Source organism: Lissotriton helveticus, chromosome 7, assembly GCF_964261635.1.
Source record: "Lissotriton helveticus chromosome 7, aLisHel1.1, whole genome shotgun sequence".
NCBI classification, from domain to species: domain Eukaryota; kingdom Metazoa; phylum Chordata; class Amphibia; order Caudata; family Salamandridae; genus Lissotriton; species Lissotriton helveticus.
Genome location: NC_136068.1, coordinates 1,707,543,194 through 1,707,561,555, shown reverse-complemented (window position 1 = coordinate 1,707,561,555; position 18,362 = coordinate 1,707,543,194). Strand labels below are relative to the sequence as shown.

The 18,362-nt window shown below is 43.2% G+C and overlaps 1 protein-coding gene across 1 annotated transcript in view; it reads left to right on the top strand.

Moving 5' to 3' along the window:
- The window catches only part of LOC144770674 (IgGFc-binding protein-like), a 334,107-nt gene that overhangs the window by 39,110 nt on the left and 276,635 nt on the right, over positions 1-18,362 (top strand). The window contains exons 6-7 of the mRNA XM_078655389.1: positions 1,844-2,414; positions 13,676-14,274. Coding sequence (XP_078511515.1) covers positions 1,844-2,414; positions 13,676-14,274 — 1,170 coding nt within the window. The remainder of the gene's footprint in view (positions 1-1,843; positions 2,415-13,675; positions 14,275-18,362) is intronic.

The window sequence follows — 18,362 nt, the reverse complement described above, 5'->3', positions numbered from 1 at the left end:
TTCCTTCCTGGTTCCCTCCTGGTCACTGGCTAGTGACCCAGACTCTGTCCCCTCTGCTTTCAGGTTCTTCACATCTTCAATCCACCCTTGGATCCACCCAGACACTCTTCCACTGGCCGCCTGCAGCACTTCTTTGCAGATCTCCATTGAAAGCATTGACAAAACCCGACATCAAAAGGCACCAATGCACCCGGCTTCCCTGGGTGAGGTAACACAAGTACTCCGGTGCTCCCATGGGTCTTGACTCTCGAAGTGCCCTAGTCTAAAGGAGTTTTGTCGTAGTCCATCCGGAAGTGCCCTTAAACAGTAACTTTGTAACTTCTTCGTTCTCCATTATAAGTCAATGGTAACTCGCGACTGTGTTTAGACACTGCACGTGTCTCCCGTGGGCCTCCTACTACCTAACCTTTGGTTGTTTAGTGTAGCCCCAGCGACTCCCTAGGCCCTAGACCTACTCACTGTTTCTGTCATGGTTCTTATACCACTTTCTTAGTATATGGTTTGTGAGGCCCCTAGGGCATAACTGTATTTGTGCAACTTATCGTATGCTAATTGAGTAACTTGTGATGTACTTCGATCTCCGACCTCATAAAGAGTGCAGAGGAGTTGTGTTAGAAATAAATACATATATATTTGATATATACCTTGTGTGGTGTCTTTTCATTTGGTATTCAAGGGATAATAATTGGAAAACAGCTTGCTTCACGTGTTCTCTGAAGTCACAGCCCATGACTGCTGGTCCATGCTACCACTAGGATAGCTTGTCTATGAGGTTGACTTTACAACCACCATCAATAAGGGTCGTTTAGACTGGTGCAAGGTGCCCACTAGAATAGTGGACATCATATGCCAGGCTAACTTCTCACACCTCCATTTCATGGAGTTTGCCCAGTTTGGACCTGAGTACAGTACCTTTCAGTTATTGCTTACTCTAAAACCGGACTACTTCAGAATCGTCAATATTTTTTTATTCCAAACTGTACACCCCTGAAGAATATTAATTGAACATTTCCTTCCACTACAATCAATACAATTACAAATTAAAACAGACACACATCTCAAAATTCACTGAAGCTGCTCTTTAAATTGCCCTAAGGTTCACATAGGCATTGTAACACTATATAAATATAGCATAACAGCATGGCTCAGCACGATGCAACACAGCACAACAAAAAATAGTCATTAACCTATGAAGCTCTTTCATTGATAGTTAACGGAATCTACTGGGGCCATGCTACAGGCATATTGGGAGAAAACTAAAATAATGGAAATTACTTTATATGAATGTCAGCAATATTTTGGCATCCAATGTCTTTAATTTCTTTCTATGTTTAAAACATTAAACATTATACATAGGGGCTGAAGATAATGTCGCGGTGGATGCAGTTTCTGCACTGTGTGGCAGGCATCTCATCGTGCCTGCAACTCAGTGCAGGGATGTTTAGGAGAGCACCATAGGTGTCCTCCAGCCCACACAGCGGAGGGCCATGGGCAAGAGGGCCCTGCTAGGGACCCCCAAAGTAATTTCCTGATAGCCTTTCAATATCCACACCATCATTAGGGGATTATTTTGTCTTTCCGATGCATCACCTTGCAGAGCCTTCCAGAAGCGCTGTGGATGGTCCCTATGCCCAATGCATCTGCAAGCCGCATCATAATGCGGTGGGCGGACTGTAGGGGCAGATGTTGGTGGTGTCGAGGGTCCGACACTGACCCACTGAAATCGTAATCAGCCCCATTGTATGGCGGTCTTGGTATGCTCTGAGTGAGGAGTGTGTGTGTGTGTATAGATCTGAGATCTGGTTGGAAACATAACATGTATTTTTTGATTCATTCCCTTTAGGTGAATAATGTTTTGCACAATTTACCGTACGAGGTAGCAGGATTATTTAAAGTGTACCAGTGCGGCCTTCAGGTGTTACTAAAGGCAGAGAATGGCCTTGAGGTGAGCTACGACTGGATCTGGCACTTTGTGCTGACCCTTCCCAGCAGCTACTATGGCACCACTGGTGGCCTCTGTGGGGATTTCAATCAGAATGCAGCAGATGACATGTTTGATCCCAGTCGCAACCAGGTCACCGACATCGTAGCTTGGGCTCGTAGCTGGAAGGTATACGACCGAGACCCATTCTGTTGGGACTATTGCTCTGGGAACTGCCCTACTTGTGAGGAGAGCATGAAAAGCCTGTACAGCGGCAACCAGTTCTGTGGGCTGATCAGTGGCAACACTGATGGACCGTTCCGTGAATGTCACTCCAAAGTGAACCCGGATAAATTCTTCGACAACTGTCTCTACGACGTCTGTATGAACGGGGGAGCTAAGCAAATTCTCTGCCAGGCCCTAAGCGCCTATGCCAGCACCTGCTTGAAAAATAGCGTCATGCTGTACGACTGGAGGATGCCATCTGGATGCAGTAAGTAAGAAAATGTAGGAAAATGTGATCTTGGTTGTGAGATCTCTATAGAGTCCCAAAGGGAGTTTGAATGTACACAAAGCAGGGTGAACAACATTCAGAAATCCATAGTTCACTTTGTTAATTCTACACACTCTATTCACTATACGTGTCAAACTAGTGGAGGCTATTTATGGTGGTGCTGTCTCCTTACTAAGTGATATTTGATCTGGAAATATTTGTCCCCTTCTCTCTTCTTTCTCATTATGGGTACATGCCTTTGTCTCTGGTTAGAGAGTCAGATGAGGCTGCACTTTGGTGAGACTACACATTCCCTCTTGTGTTAAGAAGTCGGGTGTTATAGAAACATGTGGCAGCTCTTCATCTTCTCAGCAAGCAAGATAACTTTTTGGGTACAAAACTGAGATCTACGTGCAGCTATAGCCCATGTGAAAAATAGTTTAATTACTATTATTATTCTTGGAGGTATTTTTTAGGGCATAGCAATAGGTTTTCAATAGGGGTAGTAATAGCCTTTTATGGTCCAGTGAGTTGTAAATTTAAATTATATCAATTTAAATACATTAATTAATATTACGGAAAAAGTAATATTACATTTACTTAAATATATTTAATAAGAATGCAATTCATATTGAAACTACTTTATAAAGAGTGTCATTAGGTTAATCATCTTTATATATATTGATCAAGATGATCATAAATGTGAACAAGAGATATTTCTGATTTTTAGTTAAAATAGTGTTAAGGTCATCACCAAACATAATTCCAAAAATAATAACAAAGGCACTTACCTTGATGCTGACATTTAAAGTCTTGTTGAGTATCTTATCAACATTATACCAAAAGGCATCAAGGTATGGACAAGCATAAAACATATGGATGTCATTAGCCTTTTCCGCACAGGGGTCCATATTAAGCCCACTTCTTTTTAACATCTATATGGCACCCCTCCTCGCTGTGATAGAGTCTCATGGGATCCTTGTCACGTCATACGCTGACGACACCCAACTTGTCGTCTCCATCGACAAAAACTGCATAGATACAGAGTTGCGATTTCGGAATTGTCTCACCGAGGTATTCCAGTGGCTGAATAAAAACCACTTGAGATGCAACAGTGGGAAAATCGAAATCATACCATTGGGTAAAAATTCATCCTTCTGCCCGAAAGATTGGTGGCCCAAAGACTCAGAGGCCCCGCCTAGTGCGGTGTCCTCTGCGCGCAACCTGGGCGTGCAATTTGATGCATCCCTTTCTTTTGACGATCACGTCAGGATCACGGCTGGTTGCTGCTTTGGACTAATTAAATCTTTAAAGAAATTCTTTGACTTCCTCCCCATCACCGCTAGGAAATCGGTTGTGGTAGCACTAATACTTTCCCGACTCGATTACTGCAATGGATTAATGGCAGGAGTGAAAAAGTCCACCCTTAAGAAATTGCAAAGTATACAGCACGCGGCTGCAAGATTAGTGTTGAAACTCCCCTGAAAATCTTCGGCCTCAGTAGCATTGAATTCCCTCCACTGGTTGCCACTTCACAAGAGAATTCTTTTTAAACTTTTACTTACAGTGTTCAAATCCCTGAAAAACATAGGTCCTCACTACCTTGTCAATCGCTTCATCCATTACAACCCCGTACGATGTCTGAGATCCTCAGGGGCCAACCTCATTAAGATCCCGAAGTTTAAGTACAAAACCAGGGGTGGAAAAACTTTCACAGTCCTGGCAGCAAGGGCTTGGAACAACTTGCCCGTAAATCTCAGACTGATAGAGACTGAGAGTCTCTTCAGGAAACAACTGAAGACATGGGTATATCAGCAATCAGATACCTATGTATTGACGGCTATTTAGATCTTTTACCACCTATCTCCCACACGCATGCTCAGCGCCAAGATGCTCCTTCCGGAGCGAAAGTTTGCGCTTTACAAATACCCACAAATATCAAATATCACCGCACTTAGGGCATTTTTTCATCTCCTGGTTACTCATTTTTGAGAGTTTTTCAGGCGTCCAATAGGATCTGTGTAAAGTAAACAAATGATTTTTCCTAAGGGGTGCAGAAATTATAATGTGCCATAAAATAGTGCAGGATACTTGCCAGAGGTGCTTTAAATCTTGAGCCGGAAATACCTTCCTCCATATGAGGTCTGGAGTGTCGAAATCTTCTTCATTCTTCTCCACAAAAGATTAGTATCACTTTGATACTTCTTTACGCATTGGCTCTTTGTGTATTTCTTGCTCTAAGTCCCCAATGTGGTCTAATGTTATTTCTTGGCGTCTTGACCAGCTAACCAGCTGGTAGTATTTGAACCTAGAGATTTCGTTGTTAGTTCTATTTGCTAAAAAATTCCAAGGTATTAACTTCCCATTTTCCAGAAGATCTCCGCATTTGTCGATCCCAGCTTTTTTCAATGGAACTGCTAATAGGTCCTTCATAGACTCAGGAGTTCCAGGAGAGTTCCTAATTGGTGCTTGGGGGCTATAATATGGGAAATGCCATATCTTCCTTATTTCTGACCATAATTTACACGCTGCTCTTGGCACCTTTAACTTAATTTTTTTAAAGTACTTTTGATGACCAAATTTGTAGAGTCAGTGGTCGTAGTTTATAATTGCTTTCCAATAGGTAAGGTAGGTCTCATAACTTCGAAAGAGGTGTCTTACATTTTTAAAGTGAAATGCTTTATAGTACATCATAAGATCTGCGCTAGCTATACCTCCTCGGTTTTTCTTCTGTCGAAGTTTACTCCAAGCTATCCTAACACCTTTAGAGGCCCAAATAAAGGTGTTAATTTCACTCTGAGTTTTTTTTTTATGCATGATAAATTAAAATCCAAGGGAATTGCATTAAAGACAAAAGTAAACTTTGGAAGGAGGCTCATTTTTATCACATTAGATCTCCCAGAAAAGAGAGAGGCAAACAGTTCCATGATTTTAATAGTTTTCTAATCTCTTTGATCTTTAGCTCTAAATTGACTTGAGCAATTTCCTCTATATTTTTTAGAACATGGATCCCAAGATATTTAATTCTGTTTCTGGATTCTATCAGTGACCTATGTATATTCCAGTGCATAACCTCGGTTTTTTGATGATTAATTTGATATCCCGAGATTTTACCAAACTGTGTTAATGTATGTGTTATGCAGCTAGAGGACTTATTTAGATTGCTTGTATAAATCATTAAGTCCTCAGCATACAATGCCACTTTTAGATTCCAGCCATTAAAACTAAAAGGGGACATTTCTCTGGAAGACCTGATCATGTTGGCAAGGGGTTCTATGTATAAATTAAAGAGATGGGGAGAGAGAGGGCACCCCTGTCTAGTGCCTCTTTTAATATGGAACCCTTTTGATGCACATCCGTTAAAAAGTATTTTGGCTATAGGAGTTGAGTAAATATTCTCAATAATCGTAGAGAAATTATGACCTAAGTTGTTATGTTGAATGACTTTTTGCAGGTATGCCCAGTTTACGCGGTCAAAAGCTTTGGCCGCATCGAAAGTAAAGACTGCTAGAGGGACCTTTTCATGAGCTGCAATTTCTATGGCTCCAGTCAGTTGGTGGGTAAGGTCATGTAAGTTTCTCCCGCTTATAAAGCCCTTCTGATCTTCATGAATCAATTTAACAGAAAGTACACCCAATCTTTTTGCCAACAGCTGTGTAAAAAATGTATAGTCTAGTCTGTATTGAGAAGCGAAATGGGCCTATGTGACTCACAGTATAGGGGATAGAATCAGGCTAATAACTGCTTCATTCCAGGATTTGGGAATCGGGGAGTCGTCTAGAAAAATTGTGTTAAAAAGGTCCACTAATTTAGGAGCCAGGAGTTCCTTTAGGGCTAGATAAATCTCATTTGGAAGTGCATCAGGGCCAGCAGCCTTTCCTCTCTTCAAGCCATTAAGTACCTCTAGAACTTCCTTCAGGGTAAAAGCTGAGTTTAATACAGTACAGGAGTCAGCATCAATCTTGAGGAGTTCTAGATTTTTTAAGAAATAGTCTATAACTGTGGGTGAAGGCGAGAGGTCTTCTTCCTATAATGTTTGGAAAAAATTTACAAAGGCTTCTTCAATGTCAGCTCTTTCTTCAACTTTTTCTGTACCATTACCCTTATAAATAGCTGGAATTTTATTTCTGTTAAACTCAGTTTTGAGCTTTCAGGCTAAGAGTTTCCCACTGTTTTCACCATATTCATAATTTGCAAAGGAACTAGCTTTATACCTCTTCATTAGTCTTTCCTCCAAGTATAAAGTTAACTCCAATTTTATTTTTAATATTTTCTCCTTCAAGTTGTGTTGCTCTTCCTCAGAAACTCCGGCTTTTAAGCTCTCTTGTTTTCATAATATATTAGCCTCCAACTTAGTTATTTTAATTCTTTTCTCTTTATTTTTGCCTGCGGCTATACCTATTAATGCTCCTCTAAGAACAGCCTTATAGGCATCCCATGTGGTCATATTATTGACTTCTCCCCCACTATTATCTAAGAAATAGTTTACTGTTGTTGCTCTTAGTCTATCAATGACCTGTTGATCCAGCAGGAGAGTGCGATCAACTGTCCATCTTCTATTCCCCTGCACTTGCTTAAGATCCATATCTAATAAAACCAAAGAGTGATCTGAGAGATGAGCAGGCATATGCAAAACTTTTTTAACACTGTTAGTTAGCAGTTTATCAATCAAAAAGAAGTCTATTCTTGAGGCATGCCCATGTTTATGATTCCTATACGTGAATTTGTTCAGGTGGTCTCCTCTTAACTTCCAAATGTTAATTAGACCCAGATCGTCTTTAATTCTATTCAAACAGTCTCGCATTCTAGGGAGATTTAGGGCTATGCCAGGAGGGTGTCTATCTTTTTTGGGGTCTAATAAGATGTTAAAATCGCCACCTAGTATAATAGGAAAGGAAGACATTATTAATTGCTCGTAGAGGAGCTGAAGTGGGGCAGGGTCATCAACGTTGGGGCCATAGTATCCTACCACTGAGAGGGAGATACCCCGCACTTTTAAGTTAGCTATTGCCCATCTCCCTCTAGTATCCGCAGCTTCCCCTATTAAAGTCAGAGTAGGGGATTTTTTTTATAATTATTGATACGCCTTTGATGTTACAGGATTGGTTAGTGCACACACTCTCTCCCACCCATTTCTCATACTTTATAACCTCAAGCCACTCTTTCTTAAGAAGATGAGTTTCTTGCTAAATAATTATATCACATTTCATTAGTTTTAGGTATTCAAAAATCTTTCTCCGCCTTCCCCTAGTTCTTAAACCATTCACATTCCATGTCACAATTTTTAGCTCCCCCATTAAAGTTAAGTTTTTTTGCCTTTAGTTATAAAATGACCTTGTTTGCTAATAATCTTACATATCGGACAAATATATATATTTTTATTTTTTTCCCAGATGCTCCCCACCCAAAAGAATTTTTAAAGTGCAACAAAAAAAAGAGAAAAAGTCTTGACCTTACCCCCACCCTGGAGAACCCTCCCTGTCATCATTGGGCAATCCCTTATTGCCCAGTTTGAGAACCACAATCGTGAGCGATTTAGCTGAGGGTCCCGACTCTCAGTGTTACTTCTTACTGGCTGTTTTCTTATACTCTAAGAGCAACTTCTTTCGGGTCTTTGATGTTGTAAGTCTTATTATTCCACATTATTCGTAGAAGGGCTGGAAATTTCATTTGGACAGTAGCCCCTTCGGCCCTTGGTTCTCGTATGAATTTTCCTAAGGCCCATTGCCTATCAGCTGTTTCCTTCGAGATGTCAGAACGAATTTTATAATTATATCCGTCCTTCGTGAGGGTGCCAGAATTTAGCGCCTTGCTCAGAATGGTTTCTTTTACAGAATAAGATTTGAAATTAACAAGCACTCTGCGAGGGTTTTTTCTGTGTTTGTTCAATCTAAAAGGCTCTCTGTGGACCCTTTGGATATCTTCATTTAAATTTTTTTCATCCATTTCGGGGATAAAGTCTTTTAGGAGTTTTACTATAAAAGATCTTAAATTCTGCCCGTCTTGGGCCTTCTGGTATTTTTCGCAGTCGTAAGTTATTTCTTCTAGAGTTATTTTCCAGAATCTCAACTTTATCCCTAAGTTCTTTTTCTGACAGTGTTAATTTGTCAATATCACTCTGACATGACTTCACTTCTTTGCTTACTTGCTCGAAGGCAGTTTCAACCACAGCCACTCTGTCCACTAATGGGTTAACCGTGACTTCTAGAGCTTCACAAGTGGCCTGAATTTTCTCTTGGTTTTTCTCAAATTTTGCAAAAAAAAATGTCATCTCCTTCAAGAGAGAGCCCACCAAGTCACCAATATCCTTCGGGGGGAATTCCAAGCCTTGCTGTGTATTGTCATCTTGTTTTGGTGTCTCCTTGCCATCCATGTCTTCAACAGGATTCCAAACATCATTATCCACCTCTTTTGTCATTAAAACTTGGAATCTATTCAGGGACTCCATTATCATAGATGTCAAGGAAATTTGTAATTGGTTCTGCCCAATCCCGTTCTCTACTATGAGAGGCCTGTATGTTGAAATTGCCTTTTCTTGTACTTTGAAAAAAGAGCGCAATGAAGGGGTCACTTTCAAATTAGATCCCTTCTTCAATCGCTCTTTTTTTGCGGTTTTGGCAGCTCTAGTTGAGATCACCGCAGCTGATGCTCCTTTCCCCTTCTGAACCCTTTTTCCCCTACTATTATATTTCTTTGGACAATCCTGCGATGTGCTGATTTCTTCCTCTAGTTCCTGTTGTATTTCTGAAGCTATACCTAACAAATAGGTTACATTTTCCGGGGGAGAACCCTTTCCTGTGTTAAGGGGGTTGTTCTTTAATTCGCATACGCTTTCATTAGGATCAGTGACCGTTAATTCTGTTTTTTCCCTCTTCTCAGGAGGGAATACTGGCTCGGCTGGGGCCGGGGCATTCTGGGGCCAGGGCAATTCAGGCCCTTGTTGTTGTGTTTTAGAGACTGAATTAGAATTAGAGAGAGCCTTTTTTTCCACAACATTTTTTCTTGTTTGAATTCACACAGGCAGTAATTATTCCTCCATTCTCATCATCAAATTGGAAGTTAATCTTGTGGTCCCATTCACAATTATATTTTGTTCCCAAAGTCAGGTTTAAACAAATCGCCCCTTCACCACTGGGGGGGTGTACATGATCAGAGATCAACCTTAAACCCCCTAAAGATATCGGAATAACATAGGAGGAATTAGAGACGGGCACCCTAAAACTTACTCTATTTGAAGCTCCTCTGAGGTGTCAAAATACTGCTGCTGCCTCAGCCCAAAAACCGAAGCCTTGGAGTGCTGGATAACCGCCCCAAGCAGAGCACTCTTCCTGTTCGAGGCATCCCAGCTGGTTTTGTCTCCACACCGCCTCCGTGTTGACGTACTCTGCAGCACCGAGCAGAGCTGGCGCCCAGCCGTTCCGTGCAGAGCCTCCGCCTGCTCTTCCCACACCGCCGCACTCACACCAAAACACAAGCTCCCAGTCCACCCCCGGTAAGTGAAAAAAAGCCTTCCAAGTGTCCCAAGTATTTTAATTTCCATCAGGCTGGGATTACTCTAAATTTAAAGCCAAGTTGTCGAGTCATTTTCTCTCCACGATTGCGGAGCTCACGACCGTGGCGTCAGCCGGCCGCCATGTTCTCCTCAGGGACCTCATGATCGTTGTATGTTGTGTGTGTAGTATAAGATATGTGTATATAAGAAAACACTTTAAAAAAAAACTTTCTAAGCAGAAGAGGTGTCTCTCATCAAACGCTGTAGAGAGAAGCAGTAAAATGGGTGGGGTCGTACAACTGTTACAATGGGAAATGTTATGAACCAATCAAATGCTTTTTTTAAGGTCACATGGCAATCATGAACTGAGCGCGCAAGGAGACCGCACCCAATGCGATTTTGACAAAATATATTTATCATAATATAAGTTTATTACAGTTAGAAATATATAAGATTCCGTGTGGGCAAGTATCTTGAGATCTTGGTGGATATGAACTTGGGTCCTGATTCATGCAATGCATTAAAGATCATACAACCGGTCTTGAACATAGACCGCTGTATCACAGGAAGCAAATTAAGTTGCTTCATTAATGGTTTGGTGTGGCAATGTTTCGGTTGCTGGAAGACCAGCCTAGCTGCTTGATTTTGAATGAGCTGTAACCTATGAATTTGGCTGACAGGGAGTCCTAAATATATGGAATTAGCATAATCCAACCGGGACATTATTAGTGCGAGCAGGGTAGCTATGTTAGAAATTTTTTCTAATTTTCTAAAAAGTCCTCAGTTGGTACATGCAAGTAGAAGAAACCAGGCTGATCTGTTCCTGCATGGAAAGATCAGCATTTATCTTGATTCCCAGGTTTTTCACTGACATTTTGGGTGTGGGGGGGGATACCCAATGCAGCTGGACAGTGTGCTGGTGTCCACTGTTCTATTCTGTTGTTTGAGATAATTATCTCTGTCTTATCGGAATTTAACTCGAGATAATTATGAGTCATCCACTCCTTGATGAAGAGCATAGTATGTTGGAATGCGCCCTTGGAGTCATTTATATCGTCAAGCGGGAAGATCAGCTGCATATCATAAATGAAAGCTTTGAGTGTAGGGGCAGCATGGTCGTGGTTTTATTTATACCTTTTTATACCTCTCTTCTTGCTTGCTAGGTGGCTTTCTCCTATGAGAATGCAGCATTCTCATAAATAAAACCAGCTGCATGCACCATAATATACCATTATTTCATTGCAACCTTGTGCCCCATGTGGAATCTCACAACAGCAATGTTTATATGCGTTACCACTTAAATATGCACCTGCGTATTTGGGTATTGTTTACTTTGAGCTGAATATTTTTTTAGTATTTCAGCTGTTCGGGTCACACTACAGTTTCCAAGAAAAGGCATGCACTGTAAGAGTTCCCAACTACGTCTGAAAACCAGAATATTTCACCCTTGGAACATCTGGATTTAATCTACTTTCAGAGTCTGAGGCATGCTTCACAAGTGGGAGGCTCCATATGGCCATTTAAAAATGGCAGCGGACTAATCCCTCAAGTGCAATTACCATTGTGATGAGCTGAACCACTAACCACAAGGTGGTCCTAAGCTCGGGATTGGTGGACTCATTGTAGATGTTTTTCTCTCTATCATCTTCCTACTTATTATCCCCGATTTCCTCATGGGCCAGACTTCACAGACTTTATCTGACCCTCTGCCATAGCCGTCCACTTATACTTTGCAGACCAACATTAAGGGTGTCTTTCTCTAGAACCGGAATGACACTTCTGTTGGGACTACCTCCAATGCATTCCAATGTGCATTGTGCACACACCCATTGGTCACAACTACATGATATAAACACATCGATGAAAAGTATTTCTCAAAGGTGTTTGCTGCTCAGACAGGTAGGACTGCTCACGGCAGAAATCTGCTTTGTGACTAGCTGTATGAGCTGATAAATTGAACCCAAACCCAAAATCTGCAACAAAGACCTTTTTTATGCCAGGTCCAGGCTTGCATTGTATATGAATATATTATTCTGCGATGTAAAACATTCTGACATGCTGTGGGTCTGTATTTTGACAACAGCCTCGATGTGGTAATGTCTGCTCGGAAACCTGTACGTACAAATGTGCAGTACATTAACTGGATGGAGAACAAGTAGGCAACTTGCAATGCAACCTCCATGCAAATAATTTGCATCCCAAATTGTCCCTTTGCAGGAGGTCTCAGAACAATCAGCCTAACGAATATTAATGAGGCAGTTTAATAGTTGTAATCCCGTGTGAATAGCTACAACAGACCACCAGCGCTGGGCTAGCATTTAAAAGTACTGATTTGAAAAAGGTTTTCAGTTGGGTATGTGAATGCAGGGTTTAAAGTCCACTGGATCACTTCCTGCTCCCCCGAGCCTGCCCAACATGATTAACAAAAGGGAATCAAACACCTTCCACAGCTTTGGTTTCAGAATTTGATTTCTTTGTGACTTGCCTTTGCACCAGCATGCACCTTTCATGCTCCCTCCTAATTCAATTAATTTCAGGTGCAGTACTTCCTCTTTCGCTTGTAATTCAAATTGCTTTTGCAACTCGCAAAAGGGGAGAAGTACGTCGCAAACGAATCTTTTGGTGTTGAAAATTCTCTGACTTTACAAATTGCGGTGTTTGTGACAGCAAAAGTATTATGTACATCAGTCCCTAGTTTCATGTCCCGCATGCATTTACTATTATCTGGATAGGGCACAGAAGACCCTGGATGCCTGGTTCACGCTTTAGAAAACTGTGCAATTAAATAAGTGAAAGAATACACAGATAAACCCAAAGGTTTATCAAACGTCTGTGATTATATTTCTGCATTATTACATCAGCATGACTTAAAGAAGTGAAACAATTCTTCATGTTACTGAAATACATAGAAGTTCATTATAAGTAATACTGTCTTTGGAGAGATAATCCTGCAGGGCTTTCCATTTTATGACTATGACCCTGGTTTAAAACCCTCCACAGTGACGGATATCCCATCCGCCAAAATAGAAATCCCATTATATCCATTTGTATTTCGGCAGACGGGATATAAGCAGTAGAGGTCAGTAGTGGGAGTGCTGCCGGGCGGTGTTGTGGGGCAGGGAGGGGCAGTCTAGGGTATAGTAAACCATGGAATACGGCCAAATACAGGTAAGTAAACATATAAATAAATAAAATGAATTTCTTTGCGCGCACTGCATCAAATTTGCCGACGCAGTGCACGCAACTACATTTGTTTTATTTCTTTATATGTTTACTTATTTGTATTTGGCCGTATTCCATAGTTTACTACCCCCCCTCCAATGTCACCGCCCGGCAGCACTCCCACTACCGACGGCTACTGGATATGTCATCCTTTGTCACTGAGTAACCCATCAGCCGAGATCTAATTCAGGCCCTATGTTATTCCTACTCGTTCCTAATTTTCCGACTTGGAATGAGGCATAACACACACAGTTAATTTTTATGCTCAATTCACTACACATTTTCCCTTCTTCCAACCAGTGTCCCCCATTCACCAGAGTTGTCCTGCAAAATGTGAAAAAATTACCTCTTACGGGTTGTTCCCCACAAAACATATAGTACTAATTTTGATTTTAACTTCTAAGACAGTCAAATCAAGACAGCAACAGGACTATTCCACTCTTGGCATCTACCGATATCTCATGTGAAATTCATTTTACTGGCTTTTTTGTAGGCTGCCTTCTGCACGTGTGCTTGTGTAACTCACTGATATCTTTTGCTTTTCCAGCTTTACCCTGCCATCCGAACAGCCACTATGAGGCTAGTGGAAATGCCTGCCCTGCTACATGCCTGGACAGAACTGCCCCAGACAGATGCACTGACCCACCTGTAGAGACCTGCCAGTGTGACCAGGGTTTCGTCCTCAGCTCTGGCGATTGTGTCACCGTCGACAACTGTGGCTGCACTGACAACGGTGTGTACTACAAGCCCAATGAGGAATTCTGGGGAGACAAGAACTGTGAAAGGCGCTGCAGGTGTGACCCAGCCCTGGGCATGGTGGTGTGCCAAGCTGTGAAATGCAAAGACAGTGAAAGATGCATGGTGGCTAATGGCGTCCTTGGATGCTTCCCAGTCAGCTATGCCCAATGTACAGCATGGGGCGATCCTCACTACAAAACCTACGATGGGAGACATATCAACTTCATGGGCACCTGTGCCTATCTACTGGTTGGAACAACATCCATAGATCCTACATTGACTCCGTTCAGAGTCATAGTCAAGAATGACCACCGTGGCCTCAAGACTGTATCAATCACTAAGGAGGTGACACTGGAGCTTTATGGGTTAGAGATTACCCTAAGCAAGGACCACCCTGGAAAGATCCTGGTACGGTATGACCTCCTCCTGTTACAGCAGCGATCTGAGAGTAGATTAAAAGACAGTATTGTATATCACATGTATTTTACAAAAGTACTTACATAGTCTTGCATTATCAAATAATATTTTATTTTACACTCAAATTCTTACTACAAGATACAAAAACATGTTGACATACAGTAGGTGAGCGCATGCTGGTGATGAGTGGCCCATGCATGTGAAGGGATATATATGAATATCCCCCCAATGTATGTATGTAAGTGGTATTAGCGCAAACCTAGCCAAAAGGCAGTGGAGCACTCTATGGGGGCAAAGGCAAGCATTATCTCAACAAGTGATATAAGAAGTAGAACATTATTGGCTTGCTACTGCATTGTGAGTAGTGATCTTTAAAAAGGACCATCTTTAAATCTGTCCTGAATTGGAACAGCATTGGGCAGTCCTTATGGATATAGAGATGTTGTTTTAGAACCTGGGTACATAAATGTAAAAGGCCTGTTATCTTGTTTTTTCATTTTTAAAACGTCTTAGTCGGCTCTCTGATATTGTCCTAGCAGCAGGTGTGCCAAGAACTAGAGCTGGTTAGCTTGTATGCAAGAAAAGCGGGACTGCTAGTTGTGATGGCTTTGTAAATGACTCAGCTGTTTTTGAAGAGGGTATAGAAGATCAAGGGGAGCCAATGGAGTTCAACTTATGATGTGGGTGGTATGAACATGTATGTTTAAGCTCTGTAAAAGAGGTGCTGCTGCATATAGGACACCCATACGGGGTGTCAGTGGGGAGCCTGGAAGGCCATGGAGCAGGGTCTTATCATCATCCAGAAGAGACAGTAGCAGAGCATGAGCAGCAGTTCTGATGTTGGGATCAGGTGGATGCTAGTTATTCTGCCTGCTGTCTGTGGAGTGATATACTTGTGGTACCTAGGCTGTGCATGTGTAGTGTGTGTGGGGCATTGTTAGACCTGTCAGCCTTAGGGTGGTCTCCCCTACATTTTTGCCCTTTTTGCCTCCCATTTTTATCCTATATTTTGTTGGACTTAGGACTCTGGGCGCCTCACCACTGCTACACAGTGCTGAGGTGCAGGTGCTCTCCCCTAAAACCTTGTGAGGCTGGCATATCTGCCACAAGCCACTGCTAACACAGTAAGGCTTACTCCTCCATAGGCTAACATTGGGAACCTCCCCTTATGGACTAACGTCTGACAGGGACCTAATAAGTCTATCATGTTTGGTCTTGTTGGACTCTGGGCGGGGAACCCTTTCCAATGATATATAGGGTTTGGGCATTACTACGCTAGGGATCCCACTTTTATAAAGGGGACTTTTTCCTGCCTACACTTAGATTAGGCTGCAGACTCCCCCCTCCCCTCTGCATACTGATAGCCTGCCTGGGTTGGGAGGGGGAGTGGTGATTCACACCTTCTTCCCTGGGATGAGCTGTGATGGGCTGCCCACTGTAGCCTTAACGGCCTGTCTCTCGTCACTGTGACAGCTAGGTCAGGGAAGGCAGGGAACATACCAGAACTCCCTGGACTCTTCCAGAAGCCCCCACCCCCAGACCCTTCCAGAGACTTCTACCACTTTCTAGCCCTTAGACTGAAAGATATATAAGGGAGGGTCCTGGCCTCACTTCTTTGTTACACTGCTGGACCTTAAAGAATCCCTGCTGGAGTGAGGACTGCTGTGCAAGAGGATTGCCACTGGGAAGGAGGCTGACTGCTCCAAGGAACTGCTGCCCCACAACCTGCTGAGCTGCCCTACTGTCTGCTGATCCTGCCCTGCATGGGAGACTGCGACATCACCACCAGAGTGTCTCCACAACATCCCAAAGGAACTACTTTTCTTTGAACCACATTTTAAAGAATCTTCACCCTTTTAAATATTGCATTTTTGGGACTGCACCCTTTTTAAGCTAAAGGAAACTACCTGTCCTTGAAACACAGCGTTTTAAAGACTGCCCTTTGGAACAGCAACAACACTCTCAAGATTTGCCCTGCAACGCTGTGCCTGCCCTCAGCACTGCTTGCCCCGTGATCCTCCCGATGGCTATGTGATTGCCTCTGCTTCTGGCGCAAGCCTACTCAAACTGGCTCTGAGGTCACCGCCACTGGGACCGGAGTGCGCTGTGTAGCGCTGAGAAGCGAAGCGCTGTGTGGCAGGAGGCTCCGTCGTTGCCCCGGACTTGGAGGCACTGTTAAGCGCTGGGCTAAAGGAGCGCTGTGTGGCCGTGACCCCCACCCGTGCAGCGCCTGCTGAGCCCAAGGCCCCAGGGGGAGAGGAGCCTCGCACCCGCGCCCGCAACCACCACCCCAGGTAACGCCTCAGTGCAACCAGGCTACTGCGAGGGGGCGGGGTGCGGGTTGGCCGGGTACCTGGAGTGTTAGCTTTGTGCTTGGCTGGGAACTGTCCTTCACTGACCGGCCTACGGGGGCATAATTACTTGGTAATTGACACTGGGGCATTTTTTTAGCATTACCAGCAGCGCCTGGGCAGCTGCACTTCCTACGCTGGGAGCATCATTTCTATGAGAGGCACACTTATTACGCTGCACGGGAACTTTGGCCTAAGAACCTTCCCACAGTGAATTTTGACCATAAGAACCTACCTCAAGTGAACTTTTGCCATCCAAGGACACTGTGAGAAAGACATTACCAGCAGGAGCCCTTGGCACACATGAGCTTTTGGTGATTTGATCAGGCCTGGGAACTGGATTTATTCTTATTGATTATTGATCTTGCTTGGAAACTGGAATCCTTTTTATTATTGATCAGGCCTGGGAACTGGATTCATTCTTATTGATTATTGATCTTGCTTGGAAACTGGAATCCTTTTTATTATTGATCAGGCCTGGGAACTGGATTCATTCTTATTGAATATTGATCTTGCTTGGAAACTGGAATCCTTTTCATTATTGATCTTGCCTGGAGCTGGATTTACCTGCTTTTGGTTCTGGCATAATTTTTAGATAAAGAAATTCTTATTCTTATACAAAACTGGTGTGGTGTTCCTTTTGTGAGTGTTTTTACTGTGTCATCGCCGTTGTGTGTTGCACAAGTACTTTACACATTGCCTCTGAAGTTACGCCTTTGCTGCTCTGCGCCAAGCTACCAGGTCGGAAGCGGTGGTCCCTACTTGGACTAGGGTGCATACCCCTGCCAACTAGAGACCCCGGTTCTAACATTGGTGATCGAGCGGTTGGATAGGACTTGTGCTTGTGTAACACCACGCAGCGACGCAGTGTACACCGCAACCCTACACCTGACTCTACTGAATTTTTGTCTACCCTCTCCAATTGGCATTTTTGAATTTTTTTTAAAATTCTCCCTGACTGGCTGCTATTTTTAAAAGTCCTTTTGCCTAAGTCCCATTTGGTTTTCTCTACAAACGTCTGAGGCCCTACCTAGCAAGATGGAATTCGAGCTGGCCAATCTGGAAGTTTACACAGTGGCACAACTCAAGGAATTCTGCGAGGAGAAAGGGGTGCCCTTCAAGCGAAGCGCCAAGAAGGCAGAGCTACAGGAAGCCTTGAGAGCATGGGTAACAGCCCACCCAGAAGGAGATGGGGACGGGCAAGGACCGGAGAACGACACCACAGGAAATCTTGACCTACTGCACTTGGCGGGAAATGGTAATTTGTTACCAGGTACAAGGGTACCTTCCAGGGCAGGCAGTAGTGTGTCAGTGAAGAGCCTGTCCTTAGAGGACCTGGAGGACAGGAGGGAGGAGGGACAGCTCAGGTTGGAGCTTGCCAAGCTGGAGAAAGAACGGGAAAGAGAAAGGTGGGCCATGGAGCAGGATCGTGAGAACAAGCGACTGGCTATGCGGGAAAAAGAACTTGCCCATGAGCTCAGCCTGAAGGAACTGGAAATCCGGGCCCTAGAAGTAGGGGCCAACAGCAACAAGAATGGTGGCAGCCTACCTATGGAAGCTTCACGTGAGTCCAGGGTCTTTATGCCTAAAGATGTGATAGCCAGTTTTAAGGTGGGGGATAATATTGATAAGTGGTTAGCCGCCTATGAGGTATCTTTAAGAGCCCATGGGGTCCCAGAGAGTTATTGGGGGGGTGGTTTGTATAAGTACCTACCTCCAGATGTTAGG